Genomic DNA, 20,034 nt, shown 5'->3' on the forward strand with positions numbered 1-20,034 from the left:
AAACATATTGCCTTCCAATAAAGTACCTAATCCATTTCACAATTTGGTGTTAGCGCAACTGCTACTTTTTGCAACTTTATCCAAAATATTTTATCATCCAGACAGTTAAAGTTCCGTGAAAATTTTAAATTTTCTCCCTCTATGACCATAAGCATCGGTAAAGCACTTTTAGACGCAATAATGTTATTTATACAAATTAAAGATTGAACCCCATCTAGTTTTTACAGGAAGTTAATGATAACTTTATTGTAATTTTGAATTTTTTCTTTTTATTTATTATTTTTCTTTCGAAATATTCCCATGCGTTATAAATATTATTAGCTTTAGGCTTTTTTAATTAAAAATAATGAAGGTAATGTTCAAGACAATGTTCCTTTTATACTTGGCAGTGGTATAGGTTCGCTGGCCGTGTGAATTAAATATAGCACTACTTCCATGGAAATTCAAATTAGGTCACTGACTCTTATGTCCAAAAGGCTCTTGGAAATATTCTCAAAAGTTCTCGGAAATATTATGGAAAGTTCTCGGAAACATTCTTGAAAATTCTCGGAAATATTCTCGAGAATTTTCCATTGAAAGTTTCCGGGAATATTCGCGGCCAGGAAAAAATTAGGCGAATATTCTCGGAAACTTTCCAATGTTCGCGAATATTCGCTTAAAAATATTCTCGACTCACATCACTAGTTATGAGCATTCAAAGGGTTAAGCAATACAGGCTTTACTTTTCTCTTTCTTTTTCTAATAGTGTCACTTTTTTTACACCTAATAATCGCCGATACATGCGCTTTCCTAGGTGAAGAACACACTCCAATTTGTTTATAATGAAATTATTTCTGTACAGCTTTGCATCAACAACATTCGTTTACGTTCGCATGTTTTGCTGGCACCATCAGCGATGTAATTCACGTAAAATGCATTATTAGTCCAGGAACTGAAGCTTTTTACCTCGCAATTTTTACAGAATGGATCAATTTGCTTGAAAATTTGAGAATAGGTAGTGGATAGTCCATGGATCAAAATTTATATGATGCCTAAAGGCGCTTTTACCATGGGGGTGGTTGCCACACCATCTCGGGGGTGGAAATTTTTTATTATATTTTGACCGCAAAAGTTGATAAAACATTCATTCTCAGTAAAAAATGTTCTATACATTTTTTTGATAAAATTAATAGTTTTTGATTTATTCGCTATCGAAAGTGTTAGTTTTATATCGAAAAATCAATGTTTTTCGATATATACTCATTTACGATTCACTCAATTTTTGCCGTAGAAAAATTTTTTTCAAACCAAGTTCTTTGGAATTAAGTAACCTACAATTTCATATTTAAACATTTTTTCGTATCTCTGATGCTAAGTTTTCTATTCTGAGGAAAATGGCATTTTTTACCAAACTACAAAAATTCGTTATTCGCTTTTAACTCCAGTTTTTTAAAAACTAATCATTCTCAGTCAGTCAAACTTCTAGAATCTATTAATAATACATAAATAAAGACGAATGAATAAGGCCGGTGACTAGAAACACCGCTAACTTACATTATTATGCTTCCAATTGGATTTCTTCTTTTTTTTTAAATATATTGATTTTTTAACCGTAACTTTGTATTTTTTATCTTAAAATGTTTGGTAAAAAGAATTTTATAGGTTTTTATAAGATCTATAAGCCTATTAATATTGAATCTTTTTAAAATCATCAGTGGCAAAAAGAGGCGACTTTGAAAGGGTTGGTAAAGGTGGTTTTTGCATGTTATTACAAGTTTTAATTGTCAATAGCTCACTCAATATTTACAGCAGAAAGAATTTTTGCAAACCAGGTTCTTGGGAATTATATTTGGCAATTTCATATTTAAACATTTTTTCGTATTTCTGATGCTAATCTTTCTATTCTGAAGAAAAGTCTATTTTTTTCCAAACTACAAAAATTCGGTATTCGCTTTTAACTCCATTTTTTTTAAACTAATCATTCTAAGCCAGTCGAACTTCTAGAACCTATTAATAATACATAAATAAAGAAGACCAAATAATGTTAGTGACTAGTTTTAATTAGGGTGGTGATTAGGCGGTTGCTTCCGATCATTTTTTCGCTGAAAAAAATGGGGACTGACATTCTTTTCATTATTAAGTCAATTAATTTTTGAGCTAGAGACTTTTTTTTATTTCTGGAGATATTTTTAAATACTTTAAATTAGTTTAAACAAATTATCCTCGAAAAATGCATAGTTTTCCCGTCTTTTGATTTTGAAACTACAATATTTAGCATTTGACGAAGAAGAGCTAACATATAATAAATTATAGTTTGATTACTATTAATCTTAAAGAAAATTTTAAAAAACGGTTTTGTTTTTTTTTTCAAAAGGTACATTTTTGTTAAGTAAAGTTGTTTTGATAAAACGAAAACTTTTTGAGTTATTAGCAGAAAACTGATTAAAAACATTGATTTTTTTCGACATACATAAAACTTACACTTTCGATAGCTAATAAATCTAAAACTATTAATTTTATCAAAAAAATGTATAGAAGATTGTTTGCTTAGAATTAATATTGTTACCAACTTTTGCGGTCAAAATATAATAAAAAATTTCCAACCCCAAAATGGGGTGGCTACCACGCCCATGGTAAAAGCTCCTTTCGGCATTATATAGATTTTGATCCTTAGACTATCCACTACTTATTCTCACATTTTCAGGCAAATCGATCCATTCTGTAAAAATTGCGATGTTTTGTCCTATTTCAAGCTTCATTACTTGGACTAAGGTACCTGACCCAAATAAGGCCCGGTTCCAAATAAAGCCCATCAATTGTTTTTACTAAAAAAAAATCGAATATTTCTCAAGGTGACGTTTGTCTCTGGACGCTACTGGCATCTATTGGCTAAATCTGAACTTAAATCGAGGTTAAGTGTGACTACTCCATGTTGATGTCAGTTGCTTGTCCAGACACGCTAGGCGCACATCAAATTACTATTTTCAGGTATTTATGAATTTATTGATAAGTTTTGAAATAAAGGTGATAAGTAATTGTGTTATATATGATCTGATAGCTTATAATTTATACAGTGCTAGTCAAAAGTCCGTACCCCCCCTCGTATCTTTTGAACGGTTATACCTATAACGATAAAATTTGGAGGGAGGAAATAAACGGACGTAAGCTTCTTAACTAGTCATGACAGGTGACGTAATAGTGACAGATGACGTTACAGAGCCACTGTGACCGATAATTTTAAATGGGACCTTATGGCAAGTGATATCTCGTTTAAAAGGTATTTAAAATACCCATTCAGCGATACTATTTTTTTGGGTTTTAGTTGATTTTGATTTTGGTGAATAAATTAAATAAATATAATATTGTAGTCTCGCATTTATTTAATAAAAATTCAAATGTCCGCCTATGGTCTTTTTGTCAGAAAAGTTGACGTTTTTCAATTCTCTGGTAGTTTTTACGTCAACGTCAACCTTTTTGTCAAGTAATCATATGCGGAATTTTGAATTTTTATTAATTAAATACGAAACTACAATTTTATATTTATTTCATTTATTCATCAAAACTAGCTTAAACTCAAACAAAATTAGTATGACTGAATAGGTATTTTCAATACCTTTTAAACGAGGTATTATCACTTGCCATATGGTCCCATTTAAAATTTTCTGTAATAGTGGCGCTGTAAAGTCATCTGTCATAATTACGTCACCTGTCATGACTAGTTAAGAAGCTTACGTCCGTTTATTTTCTCTCTTAAAATTTCACTATTATAGATATAACCGTTCAAAAGATACGAGGGGGGGTACGGACTTTTGACTAGCACTGTATAATAGACAACATGTAAAATAACTTATTGTAACGTTTGAGTATTTATAGTTTCTCATAAAAATACAGGACAAGACACGGGTAAAGAAGCTGTCCCTATTAAGGCCCATCGGTAGAGTTCTAAACAAGGCCGGTGGGCCTTATTTGGTGCCTGTATATTTTCAGCAATGCTTATTTATTTAAAGCCTATTTTTAAAACGTGACCCAGAGGTCGCAAAAAGAAAAACACAAAGCATGAACCCTGGAAGAGCAGCCAAACTTAATAAGTTTATAGTAAATGACTATTATAACAAGTTAAAAGAGGTGCTGTCTAAATTGAACATTTTTGATAAACCGCATTTGATCTTTAATATAGATGAGAAAGGTTGTCGACTTTCTCTACATAAATAACAATCAGTCTATGCAAGGATCAAAAAGGGTACATATGGTTTCTCCTGAACATGGTGAAAATGTTACCATAGTTTCATGTGAAAACGCTCTGGGCCAAATTATACCTCCAATGATTCTCCTCAAAGGAAAAAGAATGCAGCCAGAATAGCAAGATATTCTTCCAGCTGGTTCGACCATTGAAATGACAGGGAAAGGATCAATGACAACATCAACCTTTATAAAATGGGTACACCACTTTGCAAAGTTCAAACCATAAGGTCCCGTTTTACTTATTTTCGATGGAGCTAAGTCTCACTTAAACGCAGGTATTGTTGATGCAGCTGTCTTCCATGGCATTACACTTTTTTGTATTCCTAGCAACACTACACACGAGCAACAGTCGATGGACAAATCTGTATTTGCGCCTTTTGAAGAATATTGGGACCAAGAGGTTTTGTTGTACTGGATCATCACAAAAACTGACGAAGGGCGTACGATTAATAAAAGAATTTTCGGAAAAATATTTTCCAAAGTCTGGCCAAGAGCTGCTACACCTCATAATGTTTCAATTGGATTTCGTGCCACAGGCATCTATCCTAATGTTATCCTGGAACAAGCATTTGCTCCATCTGAACTGTCGAGGCAAGATAACGTAAATGAAGAAGATACTCCATCGCTTACACAATCGAGGACCGATGACAGCCAGGCACCAATGATACAAGAACGAGACCTCTCTGAGAAAAAGTGTCAGAAAAGAAAGATTTATTCTTTGCCAGATTCAAGTACAACTTCAGTTTCCGACATCTTATCTTTTCACGATGATTCCAGTAATGACGAAGGTATTTTGGAGACTTCCTTTCAGGAAATTCTTCCTACACCTGAAATAAAAAAGAAAATTGTCCAGCCCCGAGCAAAGTCACTTAATTATAGAGCGGTTACAGTAAGTAAAGCTTTATTTACTGAAAAGGATAAAAATCAAGACAAAAACCCATTAGTGATAAAGGGAAACAGACGAAACCAAAAAAAGGAGAACATAATATAAAACTAAAATCCCTCAATGAAAAGAAAGATAAAGGAAAAATTCAACCTTCCTTAAAAGATATTCTTGAAGCAGGTCCAAGTGGATTGCAGTCTAAGGTTTCAAACTCATGAGAAAAAGAAGAGGGCTGGTTTTGCTACTTGTGTCAAGAGGACAGAATAGCAGATATGATGTTGTGCACCAAATGCCTTAAATACGTACACGAAGAATGTTTAGGATTAACAAGCAGAGACAAAACACCTACATTTGTTTGTCCAAAGTGTGATTTTCAGACTGCGGATTATTACAAAACTGTAAAATTTCTTAAATGTGAATAAACGTATGTTTCTGATTTAATAAATGCCTTTATTTAATGGATATCTTGCAATAAAACACCCCCAAAAATAGTTAACAGTATCTAATTTTATTAACATCTAAAATCATGTATGAAATTAATGAACAAAATACAATAACAATTAAAAAAAGGTGGGCCTTATTTGGATCAACTGGTGGGCCTTTTTTCGAACTACTGTACCCAATAAGGCCCACAACACTGATTTTGAAAAAACCGTTATAACTTTAAAAGTATTAAAATTTGATAAACTGTACCATAGTAAATTGAAAGAGAATAAACCTTCCATTCGTTTTCATTGCTTTGAGAAATTAAATCGAATATTTAATATTTATTTAAAAATAATTAAATAAGGCGGGCCTTATTTGGGTCAGGTGCCTTATATACAATTCTGTGGATCCTTTAAAAATATTCACGCCTGAGTCACCTTCCATTTTACCAGTGGATCCTTCGTGATTAGCCGACCAATCAGTTTTGTGTTCTTCGTACCACATAGAAAACTTAACCTTGTTCAACTCTGATTTTTTTACTATATAATAAGCAAAACGAAGAAGTTAATAACTTTTCGTGTTAATTTCCCAATAATTGAAAAAATTCCCATCAAAGACTTAAAACCTATCTTCATCTATGTGCCATCTTTAGATATCGTCAAATGATTGGCTTCATTGCCATCTTTCTCTTTTTTTACAATACAGAAAGCCTTTTTACAATACATAACAAATCAAACACAACAGGATACAACCACTATAAACGAATCAGAAAACGAAACGAATACTTTAGTTAAATAAATAAAAAGGGATCACTGGGAGAACTTCTCAAAACAGATGGAACACAACTTCTACGGAACACAAAAGAAAATATGGAGAATGATCAAAAGACAAAGAGATGAACGAACTAATAAAAACGAGACACATGCAGAAATAAACTTGGGCAGACTATTTTCGATCTCTAGTTGCTAAAGGAGACAAGAATGAACCACCAACACCTGAAGTGACAACAAACAGAAATAAGCATTGAAGAGGCAGAGGTAAAGGAAGCATTAAGGAAATTAAAAAATAGAAAATAACCAGGAGAGGACAGAATATTGAATGAACTCCTAAAGTACGGAGGACAAGATCTGACCAAACAACTATTTAAACTAATCCAAAAAAATAATAGAACAAAACAGAATACCACAAGAATGAAGATCAAGCATCCTAATACCTCTCTTCAAAAAGGGAGAACAATCGGACCCGAAGAATTACAGAGGAAATAATTTATTAAACACTACACTAAAATTAACGACCAACGTGATAACAAACAAACTTAATGAAATTATAACATTAGCAGAAGAACAACAAGGTTTTAGGTCGGGGAGATCATGCACCGACGCTATATTTATAATGAGGCAGGTTCAAGAGAAATCATTAGAATCAACAAACCGGTACACTTGTTTCGTGGACCTTAAGAAGGCATTTGACAGGGTCATATTAAAGGATGTTATCCATTTATTTTACGCAAGAGAGGTACCTCTAGGAATAATTAAAACGATCGAAAATATCTACCAGAACAACACAATAAAAGTAAAAGTAGATGAAGATTTAACTGACCCAATTGAAGCTGGCCATGGGATAAGACAGGGAGACTCCCTGAGTTCTCTATGGTTCAACCTGATCATGGATGAAATAATAAAAATAATAAGAACTAAAAAAGGATACCAAATGGGAGAAAAACAACTTAAATAATAATCTGCTATGCAGACGACACAATACTAATCTCTCAACGTGAAGATGATTTACAAAGTATACTGCACCAATTTAATATAACCGCTAGTTAACTTGTTAATTTCCCCAAAAAAGACCAACTGCACAAATCTAATAAGACGTAAGTTAGAGCTGAAGTGTCAGATAATAGAACAAGTCATGGAGTTTAAATATCTAGGCATCACACGGTCTAGCTACGGTAAGCTCGAAACAGAAGTGGAAGATCAAGTGAATAGAGCAAACAGAGCCGCAGGTTGCCTTAATGAAACAATATGAAGAAATAAAAATATCGGCAAAGAAGTGAAAGGCAGAATTTACAAAACAGTCATCAGACCTACAAGGTGATTCAGTGAAACGGTACGATTTGACAACGCTGCTGACGATAAAATAGAGGAGCCGCGGGCTTGCGACGTAAACGTTGTGAATGCTCGTTGTACACGCACAAAATTTTCATCATTCTTGTAATAAGCTTTCACAGCAAATGCGGGTTGTTCACAAGACCACGCCTCCATGATAACTAATCTTCCTACTCTCTAGATTCACAACGTTTGCGTCGCAAGCCCGCGGCTCCTCTATTTTATCGTCAGCAGCGTTGTCAAATCGTACCGTTTCACCGAATCACCCTTTATAATGACATACAGGGAAGAAACACGAACTGATACAGAAAGGACAAAAAGAATGCTAGAAACAGCAGAGATGAAAACCCTTCAAAAAACGATGGTAAGACATTATGGGATAGAGCTAGAAGTGCAGGTATACAACGGAGATGCAAGGTAGACAACACTAATAACTAGGTAAAAAACAGAAGAGTAGAATGGAACGACCACATAAGCTGAATGACAACAGACAGAGTAGTAAAGACGGCGAGAGACGGTTCCCAATAGATCAGTGGAAAGACCACGAAAACGATGGAATGGCAACTTACTGGAGGCACATTGAAAAAGAGACAGAGTCATGTCTACACAAAAAGAAGAAGATTCCATCTTTCTCGTTCAATTCCATATCATCCTTTATTGCTGTTTTACATATAAACTCAAAATATTGCAAAAGTCCAAGTTCTCAATCTAAAAGCACATAAAACAACACCAAAAAATGCTATTCTACATCCTACCAGATTGAAAACAATGGAAACCTTCTCTGCTAACTCCTCCGAGGCTTCTACAATTTGCAAGCCATAACGGATGCTGAGACTAATAAAGATGAGGGAATTATATAATTTATAATTCACGTCCCATCTGAAATTGAAAATGGTTATTCATTTTTGATCAAAATATTGCGTTGAAGCTTTATGCATTTTGGAAATTGCAGAATAACAAAGGATAGCTTAAAAAGTTGAAGATATACACTCAACGAAACTTATATGGAATCACTATGTATTTGAAACCTGCAGAATTTGGAAGCTGTAGGTGTAAATATTTTATTTGAAACGATAAGAAGAGTTGCCGTGCCCAAGGACTATATAGCAGAAGGAAGTTACGGAATCCCGAGTTAACGAGGCAACACAAGGTTGATCACGTAAATTGGTGTCTTCAACACCAAAACTGTAACATTGGAAATAGGAAATGTGTGCTATTTTCAAATGAAAGCAGGATGTGTAAAATCAGATGATTAACGAATTCGTGTACATAGAGAACAAGAACGGAAACTGACAGATATCATGTTCTGAGAAATTTGCCAGAATCATATTCTGAGGAGGAATTATGATCGGTAAAAAAATCCTTCAATTTTCATCCAACCAACTTTAATAGCTCGCAGGTATGTTGATTTGGTTATATAACCTGTAGTCAGGCTCCTGAGAAATGCCACGGAAGAAAATTTAATTCAGCATTAATTCGTTTAAAATAGTAAAAAATATCAGATGATTCCATATAATTTTGGTTGAGTGTATGAAACTCAAGAACGTTTTCAGGCCATTATAAACCAAGAATTCTCGTGACATATCGTGATCTTTGATTTATGTCCCACACATTTTTACTCATTGAAGGTGAATATTCAATAAATTTTCTCCATTACATTCTTTGCACTTTACATATTGAGAAAGAGTTGAATACACAAAATGAAAATGATAAAAAAATAAAAAAGTCATCCTGGCAGGATCGCCATATAAAGAAATAAGGGTGAACTACCCTAATGATGGGGTTGATTAACTGGAAGACACTATATTTCCCATTAAATACTTTATTAATATATAAGGTACATTTATTACTCGTTACTAGTACCCAGTTGACGATGGAATGAACGTCTCTTCGAGGTGGCACTCTTCTAAAGTCTAAAGTAACCCCAACATTATACTGCCCTAAATATCCCTGTGTATCAATACTTATTGATTACCTATGCTTGTGCTACTTTCGTATATGTATATCAAGATTATTATGTCAATAATAATATACAGAAATGTAATCTTGCACTAATACCTACATGTGTAAGTTTTGTTTACAAGACTACTTACAACATTCGGCATGCTTAATTGTTTACTAATATATTTAAATATATTACAGTGGATTAATTTTATGATATTTGAAATTATCTGAAATATTGTTAAAATATAGTACACAAGTACAACATTTTTTATTAATTGAATGTAGGTTGTATAATTTGGAACATTTTCTTACTGTGTTCTGAAGCTATTTTCTTGTAGCATTTTACTTTTGTAATTAATATGTAATAGGAACTGACCACAATTTTTTTTGAACTATGGTACTTTATTGGATGTTTCGGTCATCAGATCGGAAGGAATTTTCAAAATAAAAGTTTTAAAAAGTTAAAAATGGCTTCCGGTCTTAATGCCGAAACGTCATTTTAATCCAATTTTCCAATTGCTTATGTTTTATACGTTTTTTTTTTACATTTGTGACATAAAAATAATTATTTCTGTCTTATTAAGGTATGACCAAAATCAAGATGTCAAGTCAAGATGGTCCTACAACTAACGGAAATGATTTCGTTGAAAGAAGAAGGGCTTCTCTAGAACGATATCTTAAGAGAACCGCCCAGCATCCCGTCCTAGTTTTAGATCCAGATTTTCGAGATTTTCTTGAATCAGGTACAGTAGTTTTTTCAAACTGTTTGAATAACCTTATTATACTAATGTGTGTTTTAGATATCGAGTTACCAAAAGCAACAAGTACATCTGCTCTGAGTAGTGCTGGTGTCATGAGGTTATTTAATAAAGTAGGGGAAACAGTTAACAAAATAACATATAAAATGGATGAAACTGATCCTGTAAGCAAACCTTTAGTATACCTAGTTTTTAGTATTTTGTATTAGTAGCAGTGACAAAATGTATGTCAATTGAGTGTTTTAAAAGAAAGCGCATTTTTTTTGTCAATCATAGGCGTAACCAGGGGGTTTTGGGGGTTGAAACCCCCCCTTATTTGGATGTACTTTGAGCTCTATACGCTTAAGACCATTACTATTCCATACCCCCAGAGACCATCCAGTAGTTGTAACCCCCCCCCCCCCAGGATCATCTTGGTTGCACCGTTGTTGTCAATTGCCTTCATATTTTAATGATATTACATTTCTGGGGCCTCGAAGTCGACATTAAGAAAACTGAAGATACGTGTATTGGAGGGACAAAGTAGTCCATTACCTTAGACCATGGGGTAGAAATTAAACACTGTGATTAATACAAGTACCTGGGCATGAAGTTAACTCAAGATGTAGGGTAGATAAGCCATATCCATGATGAACGGCATTCTATGGGACAAAACAATATCAAAATCGAAGAAACAACTCATATACAATACCATACTTAAAAGTGTAATATGGTAGTGAAGTTCGGAAAATGAAACAAAGAACAGAGAAAATGTTACTAGGAACAAAAATGGACTTCTGTACAGGATCATCAGGCAAATCAAGAAGAGATTGGATACCAAATGAGAGGATACGGGAAATGATGGGAGTCACACATACAATAATTGATGGCATAAAAGCAAAACAACTAATATTGTACAGCCATACAGAGAATGCCAGATGACAGGATTCCTAAACAGATTTTGACGTGGACACCACAAGGGACAAGAAAAAAGGAAGGCCGAGAAGGAGCTGTAGGGAGGGAATTGAAAAAGAACTAGAGGAAAGAGAACTCCCTCCAGGTCTATGGTTAAACAGAGAAGAATGACGGTTCGGAGTCGGAAGGCGTCGGAGAACACTGTAAACTGACAGTAGTAGTAGTATTACATTTCTAATATGTCCTATTTTTATACTTCTCATACCGTTTGAAATTATATCTCCTTTCCATACCATTTCCTTACCATTCTCACATATTGCGCCCATTATTCTTCTTGGTATATCCGTTTCATCTGTTTTGGAGATGGTCTATGTTTCTGACTCATATGTCAGCACTGGTAGGATGAGTGTTCTATATATTGTTAGTTTGGATTTTTGGCTTAAATTTCTGTTTCCTTCAGTTCACGAAGCAGTATCCTTGGTGTACAGGATTTATATTAGCATTCAAAAATTAGAGTAATTCATATCGATTTAATTTTTAAAATTCTCAAACAAATATTATTTACATGCATTGTTTTGATTTCGTAAAGTAGGTGGCATTGCTTCTGCAATGTAGACCACTCGTTTTGGAAAACAACGGAGTCAGCAATTTTGTACTATTAGTATTTCATGGTCACATTCATGTATGAAATCATAACAAAACAATTAAGATTTATTTATAGATACGGAGAAAGTAAAGCAGGGATCATTCATTATTCATCATTCATTATTTAGACATCAATGTAGTTACAATATAGACTTTGTCCACCAACTCGTTACTGGCATATTTAGTGTTGGCAAATAAATATATGTCTGGTAAATAGTGTTCAACTTAATCAACCCCATTATCGAGGATAACAACCCCAATTACCATTGGGTAGTTACCCAACATAGTTACATTACATAGTTGGGGTAGTTACCCCCTAGCTGATGGGGTTGATTCAGTTGAACACTATTTACCAGACATATATTTATTTGCCAACACTAAATATACCAGTAACGAGTTGGTGGACAAATTCTATATTCTAACTACATTGATGTCTAAATAATGAATAATGAATGATCTCTTTACTTTCTCCGTATATATAAATAAACTCTCAATTGTTTTGTTATGATTGACGACACCGTTGCGACCGTGAAATACTCATAATATCAAAATCGCTGACTTGGGTGTACTTGAAACGAGTGGCCTACATTGCGAAATCAATGTCACCCAATTATTTACTATAAACAATACTTGTAGATAATGTTTGTGTAAGACCTTTAAAAATTAAATCGATATGGATTACTCTTATTTCTTTTGATGCTAATATAAATCCTGTACATTCGTTTTACTTCTTCTGATGTGTCATTATGGCTTGTTATGAGAGAATCCATATAGGTAAACTTTTGTATTATAGAGCTAGGTTTCTAGCTCTCTCTGTTGTTTTGAATCGATGTCAACATTTTGGTTTTTTTTTTCGTTTATTTTAAGGCAAATATGTATTATTTTGTGCGGCCTTTAAGAATGTGTAAACCATCTCTTTAAGTGCTCGTATGGTGTGTGCGATCAAATGGTGTGTTGACTAGTCCTATTCATTTATGGGGAATGTTAAGTTCATTCATGGCTTCACATAATTTACATCTTAGAACGCTATCATACACTGACTTAAAGCCCACAAGGAGATGAAACGTATCAATATGCTGAAGATTCGCCTGTATGAATTTAACCATTAGTTCCGCTTAGACAGTGTTTCCCCCAGGTCCTTTGGTATAGCCAGCTTTATTGGCACCACTTTTGCCTTTAACTCCAGGAGGTAATTCCTATTGCTTTCACGGTTGCGAGACTTATGAGAAAGAGGATGGTCCTCCTTTCCCTTTGGCCGGTCCAGTTTTCGGAGATATGGAGCTTTGTCCATGATAACAGTTGCGCATCGCCTATGTCTGCTAGCATGCAATAATATTATAGACTCATCTTTTAAGGTACTAGTACACTTTAGAAGACCAACAATGATCATTTTTTTCAAGAACTTCTTTCTCAAAACCGTTATTAAAAATGAATATAAAACTTTTTACATATTAATAAATAACTCTTAGAGAGTACAAAAAATATATCTTTTTTCATTTATGCTTGTACACTAATAATGTAGAGGGCGCAAAAGTCGATGCCTCGAAAAATGATGGCGGACGGTTAATCTCAGGATTGGGATATCTGAAACAAAAAATCGTACTGCATTTGAAAAAGGAAGTTTTCTTACGTGACAGTTTACTACAATTTGACCGAAAAATAAAAAATAAATATTTTTTAACCATGAAAAACTGAAGAAAAACGGGCGATTTTTTCACAAAATTTTTAAAAATTTTCGTAAAATCTTTTTTTTGCGGAATTTTTCACAAACGGTGGTAAATTGTCACGTAAGAAACCTTCCTTTTTCAAATGCCGTACGATTATTTTGTTTCAGATATCCCAATCTTGATTAACTGTCCGCCATCGGAACTACTTTTTTTCGACTTTGGCGCCCTCTACAGTATTAGTGTACGTGCATAAATAAAAAAGATCTATTTTTTGTATCCTCTAAGACCTAAGAGTTAGATATTAATGTATAAAAATTTTAATGTTCATGTTTAATAAAGGTTCCGAGGAAAAAAATCTTGAAAAAAATGCTTATTTTTGGTCTTCTAAAGTGTACTAGTACCTTAAGGGTTTAATAGCTCTCAAGTCTAACCTACTTTTTATCGATGTTAGAGTTTTCTAGTTCCAGTTTATAAGGATAAAGACAAGAACACATTGTCTGTGTTATTCTTTTCCCTTGACAGACTTTTCAACTGAGCTGCATCTATTCAATTTTGGAACTGATGGACGGGATAGAGAAAAATTTAAACGCTTTGAAAGCGTCAAATTCTCTATTCCATTGAACTGTCTATTTGATAAATTGGTAACTGGCTTTCCTTTCTTTTTAAAGTTTCTAGTATAATTTTGGTATTTACAAACAATATAAATGTAGTACCTATTCAATTAATATTTCATTGTAAAACTTTGTTGATATTGTTTGAAACTTGTTTATTGTAGATTAGTTGTAATCTCTTATGGGAATATTATCTTTTTATTTACTGTTATCATAGTGACTAACTGGAAAAACAAACAGTTTAGGTATATTTACAAAAAAATGTATGAAAGCGAAACATTTTATCTGGATGAAAGTTATACCCCAATAACAATAGTAAAGTAAATGAACATGAGTCATACAATAACTAGAATAGAATTTGATAGATTTCAAATATGCAAACATTTATGCATTGGTAGACATAAAATATATTGAAAAATTCTTTAAGGATAATTGTTTTCTAAAAATAAATGTGGAAATAGGATTTTGTTATCGCTATTAAAAAAAGTTATTAACCCTAGAACCACAGGATAAAATTAGTGGAACGATTTTCACAAGGTGGGGTCACCGGCGACCCGAAAATATTTTTCAAAATAAACGACATTTCAATGTTTTTTGACTTAAATCTCAGATTTCTTAAAAATTTCAATATAACTTCAAAATTAAAGTCAATAAATTGTCCGGCCAAAAAATTGAAGCGAACCATTATACTTACTTTTTTGTGCTCTTTTCAAATATGCAAACAGATTTTGAAAATTTGAATGTACAGGGTGTTGTTTCAAGGTTACAATGAACTTATATTTTTTTAATCTGGACCTGGATTTTTCTTGTGATTAGTAGTTGGGTGGTTTGGGTTCTAAATTAAACATATGTGTACCAAATATCAAAGAAATATATATACAAGGTGGTTCTAAAGTTCTGGGCCCAGAAAGAAATGGCCAAAATTGATAAAACACCCTGTAACTCGCTTATAGAAATCGGTAAGGCAGTAAATGTAGTATATCTAGAACCGCCTCAGTGATCTCTATTCACCATTTAAGTATTTCCATTTCTCAATGAAACACCCTGTATAAAAGAGCATTGATTGCACTCATTAAAATGGAACCGACCAAAACCCAACTAAATGAATTTTTTTACCCTAATTTATATTTTTTCAATACATATTATATATATTCGTTCCGTTAATTTCCAATTATACAGAGTGCCCCAAAAGTAATTGAAACGTTAAATATTTTTCGAAATAAACATCGGATCGAAAAACTAAAAAAGAAATTTTCAATAATTTTTTAAAAATCTATTGAATGACAGCAAACACGACCCCCCACTCCACCCCCTGGAGATGGGGTGGGGGGTAACTTTAAAATATTAAATGAAAACCCCCAGTTTTTATTGCAGATGTGCTTTCCTTACGTAAAAGTGAGAAACTTTTATTCGAGATATTTTTTCGAATTGTGGACAGATGGTGCTATAATCGGAAAAAACGATTTGTCGTGATACCATTGGTAAATTATAGACGGTCTAATATCTCGAGAAATACACTTCGAAATGAAAAACCAAGAAATACGTGTTTAAGATTTTTTTAAAAACTAACGAATAACATGGGAAGGGGGGGGGGGTAACTATAAAATATTAAATGGGTATCTCCATTTTTTATTGCAGATTTGAATTCCCCATAAAAAAATAAGTAACATTTGTTCGAAACATTTTTTAGAATTTTTGATAGATGGCGCTATAATCGGAAAAATACGTTTATTAGCGCCATCTATCATCAATTCTAAAAAATGTTTCGAATAAATGTTACTTGTTTTTTGGAGTTACCCCCCACTCCACCTCCAGGGCGGGGAGTGGGGGGTCGTGTTTGGTGTCATTCGATAGATTTTTGAAAATTATTAAACACGTATTTTTCAGTTTTTCGATACGATGTTTATTTCGTGAAATATTCGACCGTTCCGCTACTTTTGGGACACCCTATATATGTATATACAAATTATGTGCAATATATCGTTAAAAACAATACTTTTCTATCGTTCTAGTGGTTCGAAGAGAAATTAAATCATGTAGAAGCGCTTGAAATGCAGTTGAGAAAACTTCATGCTAGCGTTGAAGCAATGGTGTCTTACAGAAAAGAATTAGCCAATCTAACTAATGGTGTTTCCAGATCTGCTGCTATGTTGAGTGCTTGTGAAGATCATAATTCTCTTTCTAGAGCTCTGTCTCAGCTGGCTGATACAGAAGAGAAGGTAATTTATTATTTTTTTTAGTTAATAGTCAGAAACAACTGTCAAGAAGATAGGAATTTCTTTATGACTGGAAGCTTTTAATTTTAACCATTGTAAAAGACGGTTTTTGCTTGTTTTCGATTCAGAGGGATGCACAATTCCTGGACAGCTGTTTCTGCCTTACAGGCTTCCTCAGCAGAGCTAGCGTGCACACGTCTGAAGCGAACACCAGCCAGCCCATCTATATAAGGGAAATTTCAAAGATCATTGAAATCCCCATTGAGACGCAATTCAGCGACATCTCTTAAACAAACTGAAAAGTCTCAGATGCAGAATTCACCATTATAATAAAAATTAAAATGGTAAATAGTTATTTAAATCTGAAACTTTTCTTGTTGGAAGTTCGTTCTGGTAGTGTAGGAAACAGAGGTTGGCCTCGCAAAATGGACACAAGTCCGATTTTATTTTTTTTTCTGGTATATCAAGGGGTGCTTATTATGAGACTAACCTTTTTTTAATTTCGTCCCGGAACCCCTCTTTTCATCCCTTTAAAGGGGGTAATTTGTGGTTTTTGCGAAACGTAGTCCTTCCTGTACGTTTTGCAAAAAATTTACTTAATAGTAAAATGAAGAGGACTATATTTCCTACTATTTATTTGCCGACAGCATATGTCTATCACCCACCGTTTAGCAAGGGTGGCGCCCCAAAGTTGACAAATTTTTAAAAAAGATGTTTTAAAAAAAATATTTTTCCCTAACTGTAATGAAAATTAAGAAGAAATCCTGCGACAGTTATTCACAAATAAGTGGCTGATTTTTTGGTATAGGTTTCATTTAAGGGCAATTGCAATTTTTTTTTAATTACAGGGTGTTACATTTTAAAAATCCCCTTTTTATACCATCTGAACCGCCTCTGCTAGAGTAAAAAAAACTTTCAGCGATTATCCATGTACTGGTGTTATTTACAAATTTGTATAATGCACCCCCATATTTTCCACGGAACCACCCCAAAAAAAGGAGAATTAATAAAGAAAATAATCAAAAATTGAAATTGGGCCACCACTGTGGCTTTAGGGTGCAAAGAAAATAAAATATGCATAGGTCATAATGTGTAGCAGACAGTGTGTTCTTTTATTTTCCATAAGTACTTTATCAATAAAATGAATAGGTGACGAAAAAAAAAAACAAAAACTGGAGCCCGCCAAAGCATTTCTTAGGTTTGCGGCGCCACTGTGCCGTAACGGTTGCTTATACGAAAAAAATGCATAGGACCTTATTTGTAGAGAAAATAGTGGTCTTTAATTCTGTATAAGTTTTGTTTAAAAAAAATGCATAGGTAATGAGAAAATCGTAAAAACATGCTCTCCAAGGGATAGGGGTAGTTTCTGAAGTTTATTTTCAAGGATAGTAGGATTCAAGTTTTCGCAGGGATGTTGCTATAATCATATTGTATATTTATGAAAAACCCTATCGATGGAGCATATGTTCATATGGGTCAAAAAGCAAAAAAAAATTTTCAATTCCCCCTTTATTTATTTTTTATTTGGCTAGAGGGGTTGTATCAAGAAATCGCTTTTGGTGTCCATGCATGGACACTTATTTGCATAAGAACGTGCACAAAATGGTATACGAAGCATTTTAATAAAGGGCATGTTGTGTGAAGGATTCCAAGAAAATCACTTTCTTTATTAATTCTCCTTTTTTTGGGGTGGTTCCGGGAAAAAAATGAGGGTACATTATACAAATATGTAAAGAAAACCAGTACATGGATAACCGCTGAAAATTTTTTTATTTTAGCATAGGCGGTTCAGATGGTATAAAAAGGGGTTTTTTTAAACGTAACACCCTGTAATTAAAAAAATTGCAATTGCCCTTAAATAAAACCTATACGAAAAAATCAGCCCCTTATTTGTGATTAATTGCCGCAGGGTTTCTTCTTGAGGGAAAAATATATTTTTTTAAAAACATCTTTTTTAAAAATTTGTCAACTTTGGGACGCCACCCCCGCTAAACGGTGGGTGATATACATATGCTGTCGGGAAATAAATAGTAGGAAATTAAGTAAATTTTTTTCAAAACTTACAGGAAGGGCTACGTTTTGCAAAATCCACAAATTACCCCCTTTAAAGGGATGAAAAGGGGGGTTCCGGGGCGAAATTTTTTAAGCAAAAGTTAGTCTCATAATAAGCACCCCTTGATATATCAGAAAAAAAATAAAACCGGACTTGTGTCCATTTTGCGAGGTTCAACCTCTGTTTCCTACACTATGGTACATCCTTAATCTGCGACTTTTACCATTTATAAGACAGCAGACGACGAATATAGAAAACAAAAAGGACTCTACTATATGCAGTCACATTCCGTTTTCATTCGTCTAGGAAAAGGACAGAAAGAAACTTCCTAGTACTCAAATCTGAGTAAAGATAGAAAAGTAAAAGATGGTTTTTGCTTGTTTTCGATTCAGAGGGATGCACAATCCCTAGACAGCTGTTTCTGCCTTACAGGCTCCCTCAGCACAGCTAGCGTGCACACCTCTGAAGCGAAAACCAGCCAGTTCATATATTTAAGGGAAATTTTAAAGATCATTAAAATCCCCATTGGGACGCAATTCAGCGACATCTCTTAAACAAACTGAAAAGTCTCGGATGCAGAATTCACCATTATAATAAAAATTAAAATGGTAAATAGTTATTTAAATCTGAAACTTTTTTTGCATCTGAGACTTTTCAGTTTGTTTAGAGATGTCGCTGCATTGCGTCCCAATGGAAATTTGAAATGATCTTTGAAATTTCCCTTAAATAGATGGGCTGGCTGGTTTTCGTTTCAGATGTGTGCACGCTAGCTCTGCTGAGGAAGCCTGTAAGGCAGAAACAGCTGTCCAGGGATTGTGCATCCCTCTGAATCGAAAACAAGCAAAAACCATCTTTTACTTTTCTATCTTTACTCAGATTTGAGTACTAGGAAGTTTCTTTCTGGCCTTCTCCTAGTCCTAGACGAATGAGAACGAAATGTGACTGCATATAGTAGAGTCCATTTTGTTTTCTATATTCGTCGTCTGCTGTCTTATAAATTGTAAAAGTCGCAGATTACGGATGTACCAGAACGAACTTCCAATTAAACAAGAAAAGTTTCAGATAACTATTTACCATTTTAATTTTTATTATAATGGTGAATTCTGCATCTTAGACTTTTCAGTTTGTTTAACCATTGTATTTTTACAATTCACTAACTACACTTAGGTGCAAAAAATCGATCCACTTAAAAATTTGGTCATTTTTGATGCTCGAATTTCCTAAACCTGTTGTCCGATTTAAGTGATTTTTTACCATGTTATAGCCTTATTCATTAGCAATATCGCTGTAATAATATTGTTGCTAGACAGGTAAACTGTCATTGTATACTGGGTGTACGATTCAAACTGTGTTTTTTTTTCTCAAAGTTCGCATCACCCTCTGGACTATTTTAGGATTTATAAAATACTGAAATTAAAACCCAACTATAGCCTCAGGTTTTCTTAACATTCTTTTTTTAGATTTATTCGCTTATGTTGGATAATAAAAAAGTTAGGTACTTTAACAACTGGCCATGTTCGTCATCAGTACAGGGTGTTTCTAAATAAGTCGACAAACTTTAAGGCAATGTTTCCCAACCTTTTTTGTGTCATGCCCCACCTTTGCCTT

The 20,034-nt window shown here is 33.7% G+C and overlaps 1 protein-coding gene across 1 annotated transcript in view; it reads left to right on the forward strand.

Annotated features, from left to right (window-relative positions):
• LOC126889464 (sorting nexin-2-like) overlaps window positions 1-20,034 on the forward strand; it is a 48,838-nt gene that overhangs the window by 13,827 nt on the left and 14,977 nt on the right. The window contains exons 4-6 of the mRNA XM_050657782.1: window positions 10,167-10,325; window positions 10,383-10,504; window positions 16,170-16,376. Of these exons, the coding sequence (XP_050513739.1) occupies window positions 10,167-10,325; window positions 10,383-10,504; window positions 16,170-16,376 (488 nt within the window). The remainder of the gene's footprint in view (window positions 1-10,166; window positions 10,326-10,382; window positions 10,505-16,169; window positions 16,377-20,034) is intronic.

This window comes from Diabrotica virgifera, chromosome 8 (assembly GCF_917563875.1).
Source record: "Diabrotica virgifera virgifera chromosome 8, PGI_DIABVI_V3a".
NCBI classification, from domain to species: domain Eukaryota; kingdom Metazoa; phylum Arthropoda; class Insecta; order Coleoptera; family Chrysomelidae; genus Diabrotica; species Diabrotica virgifera.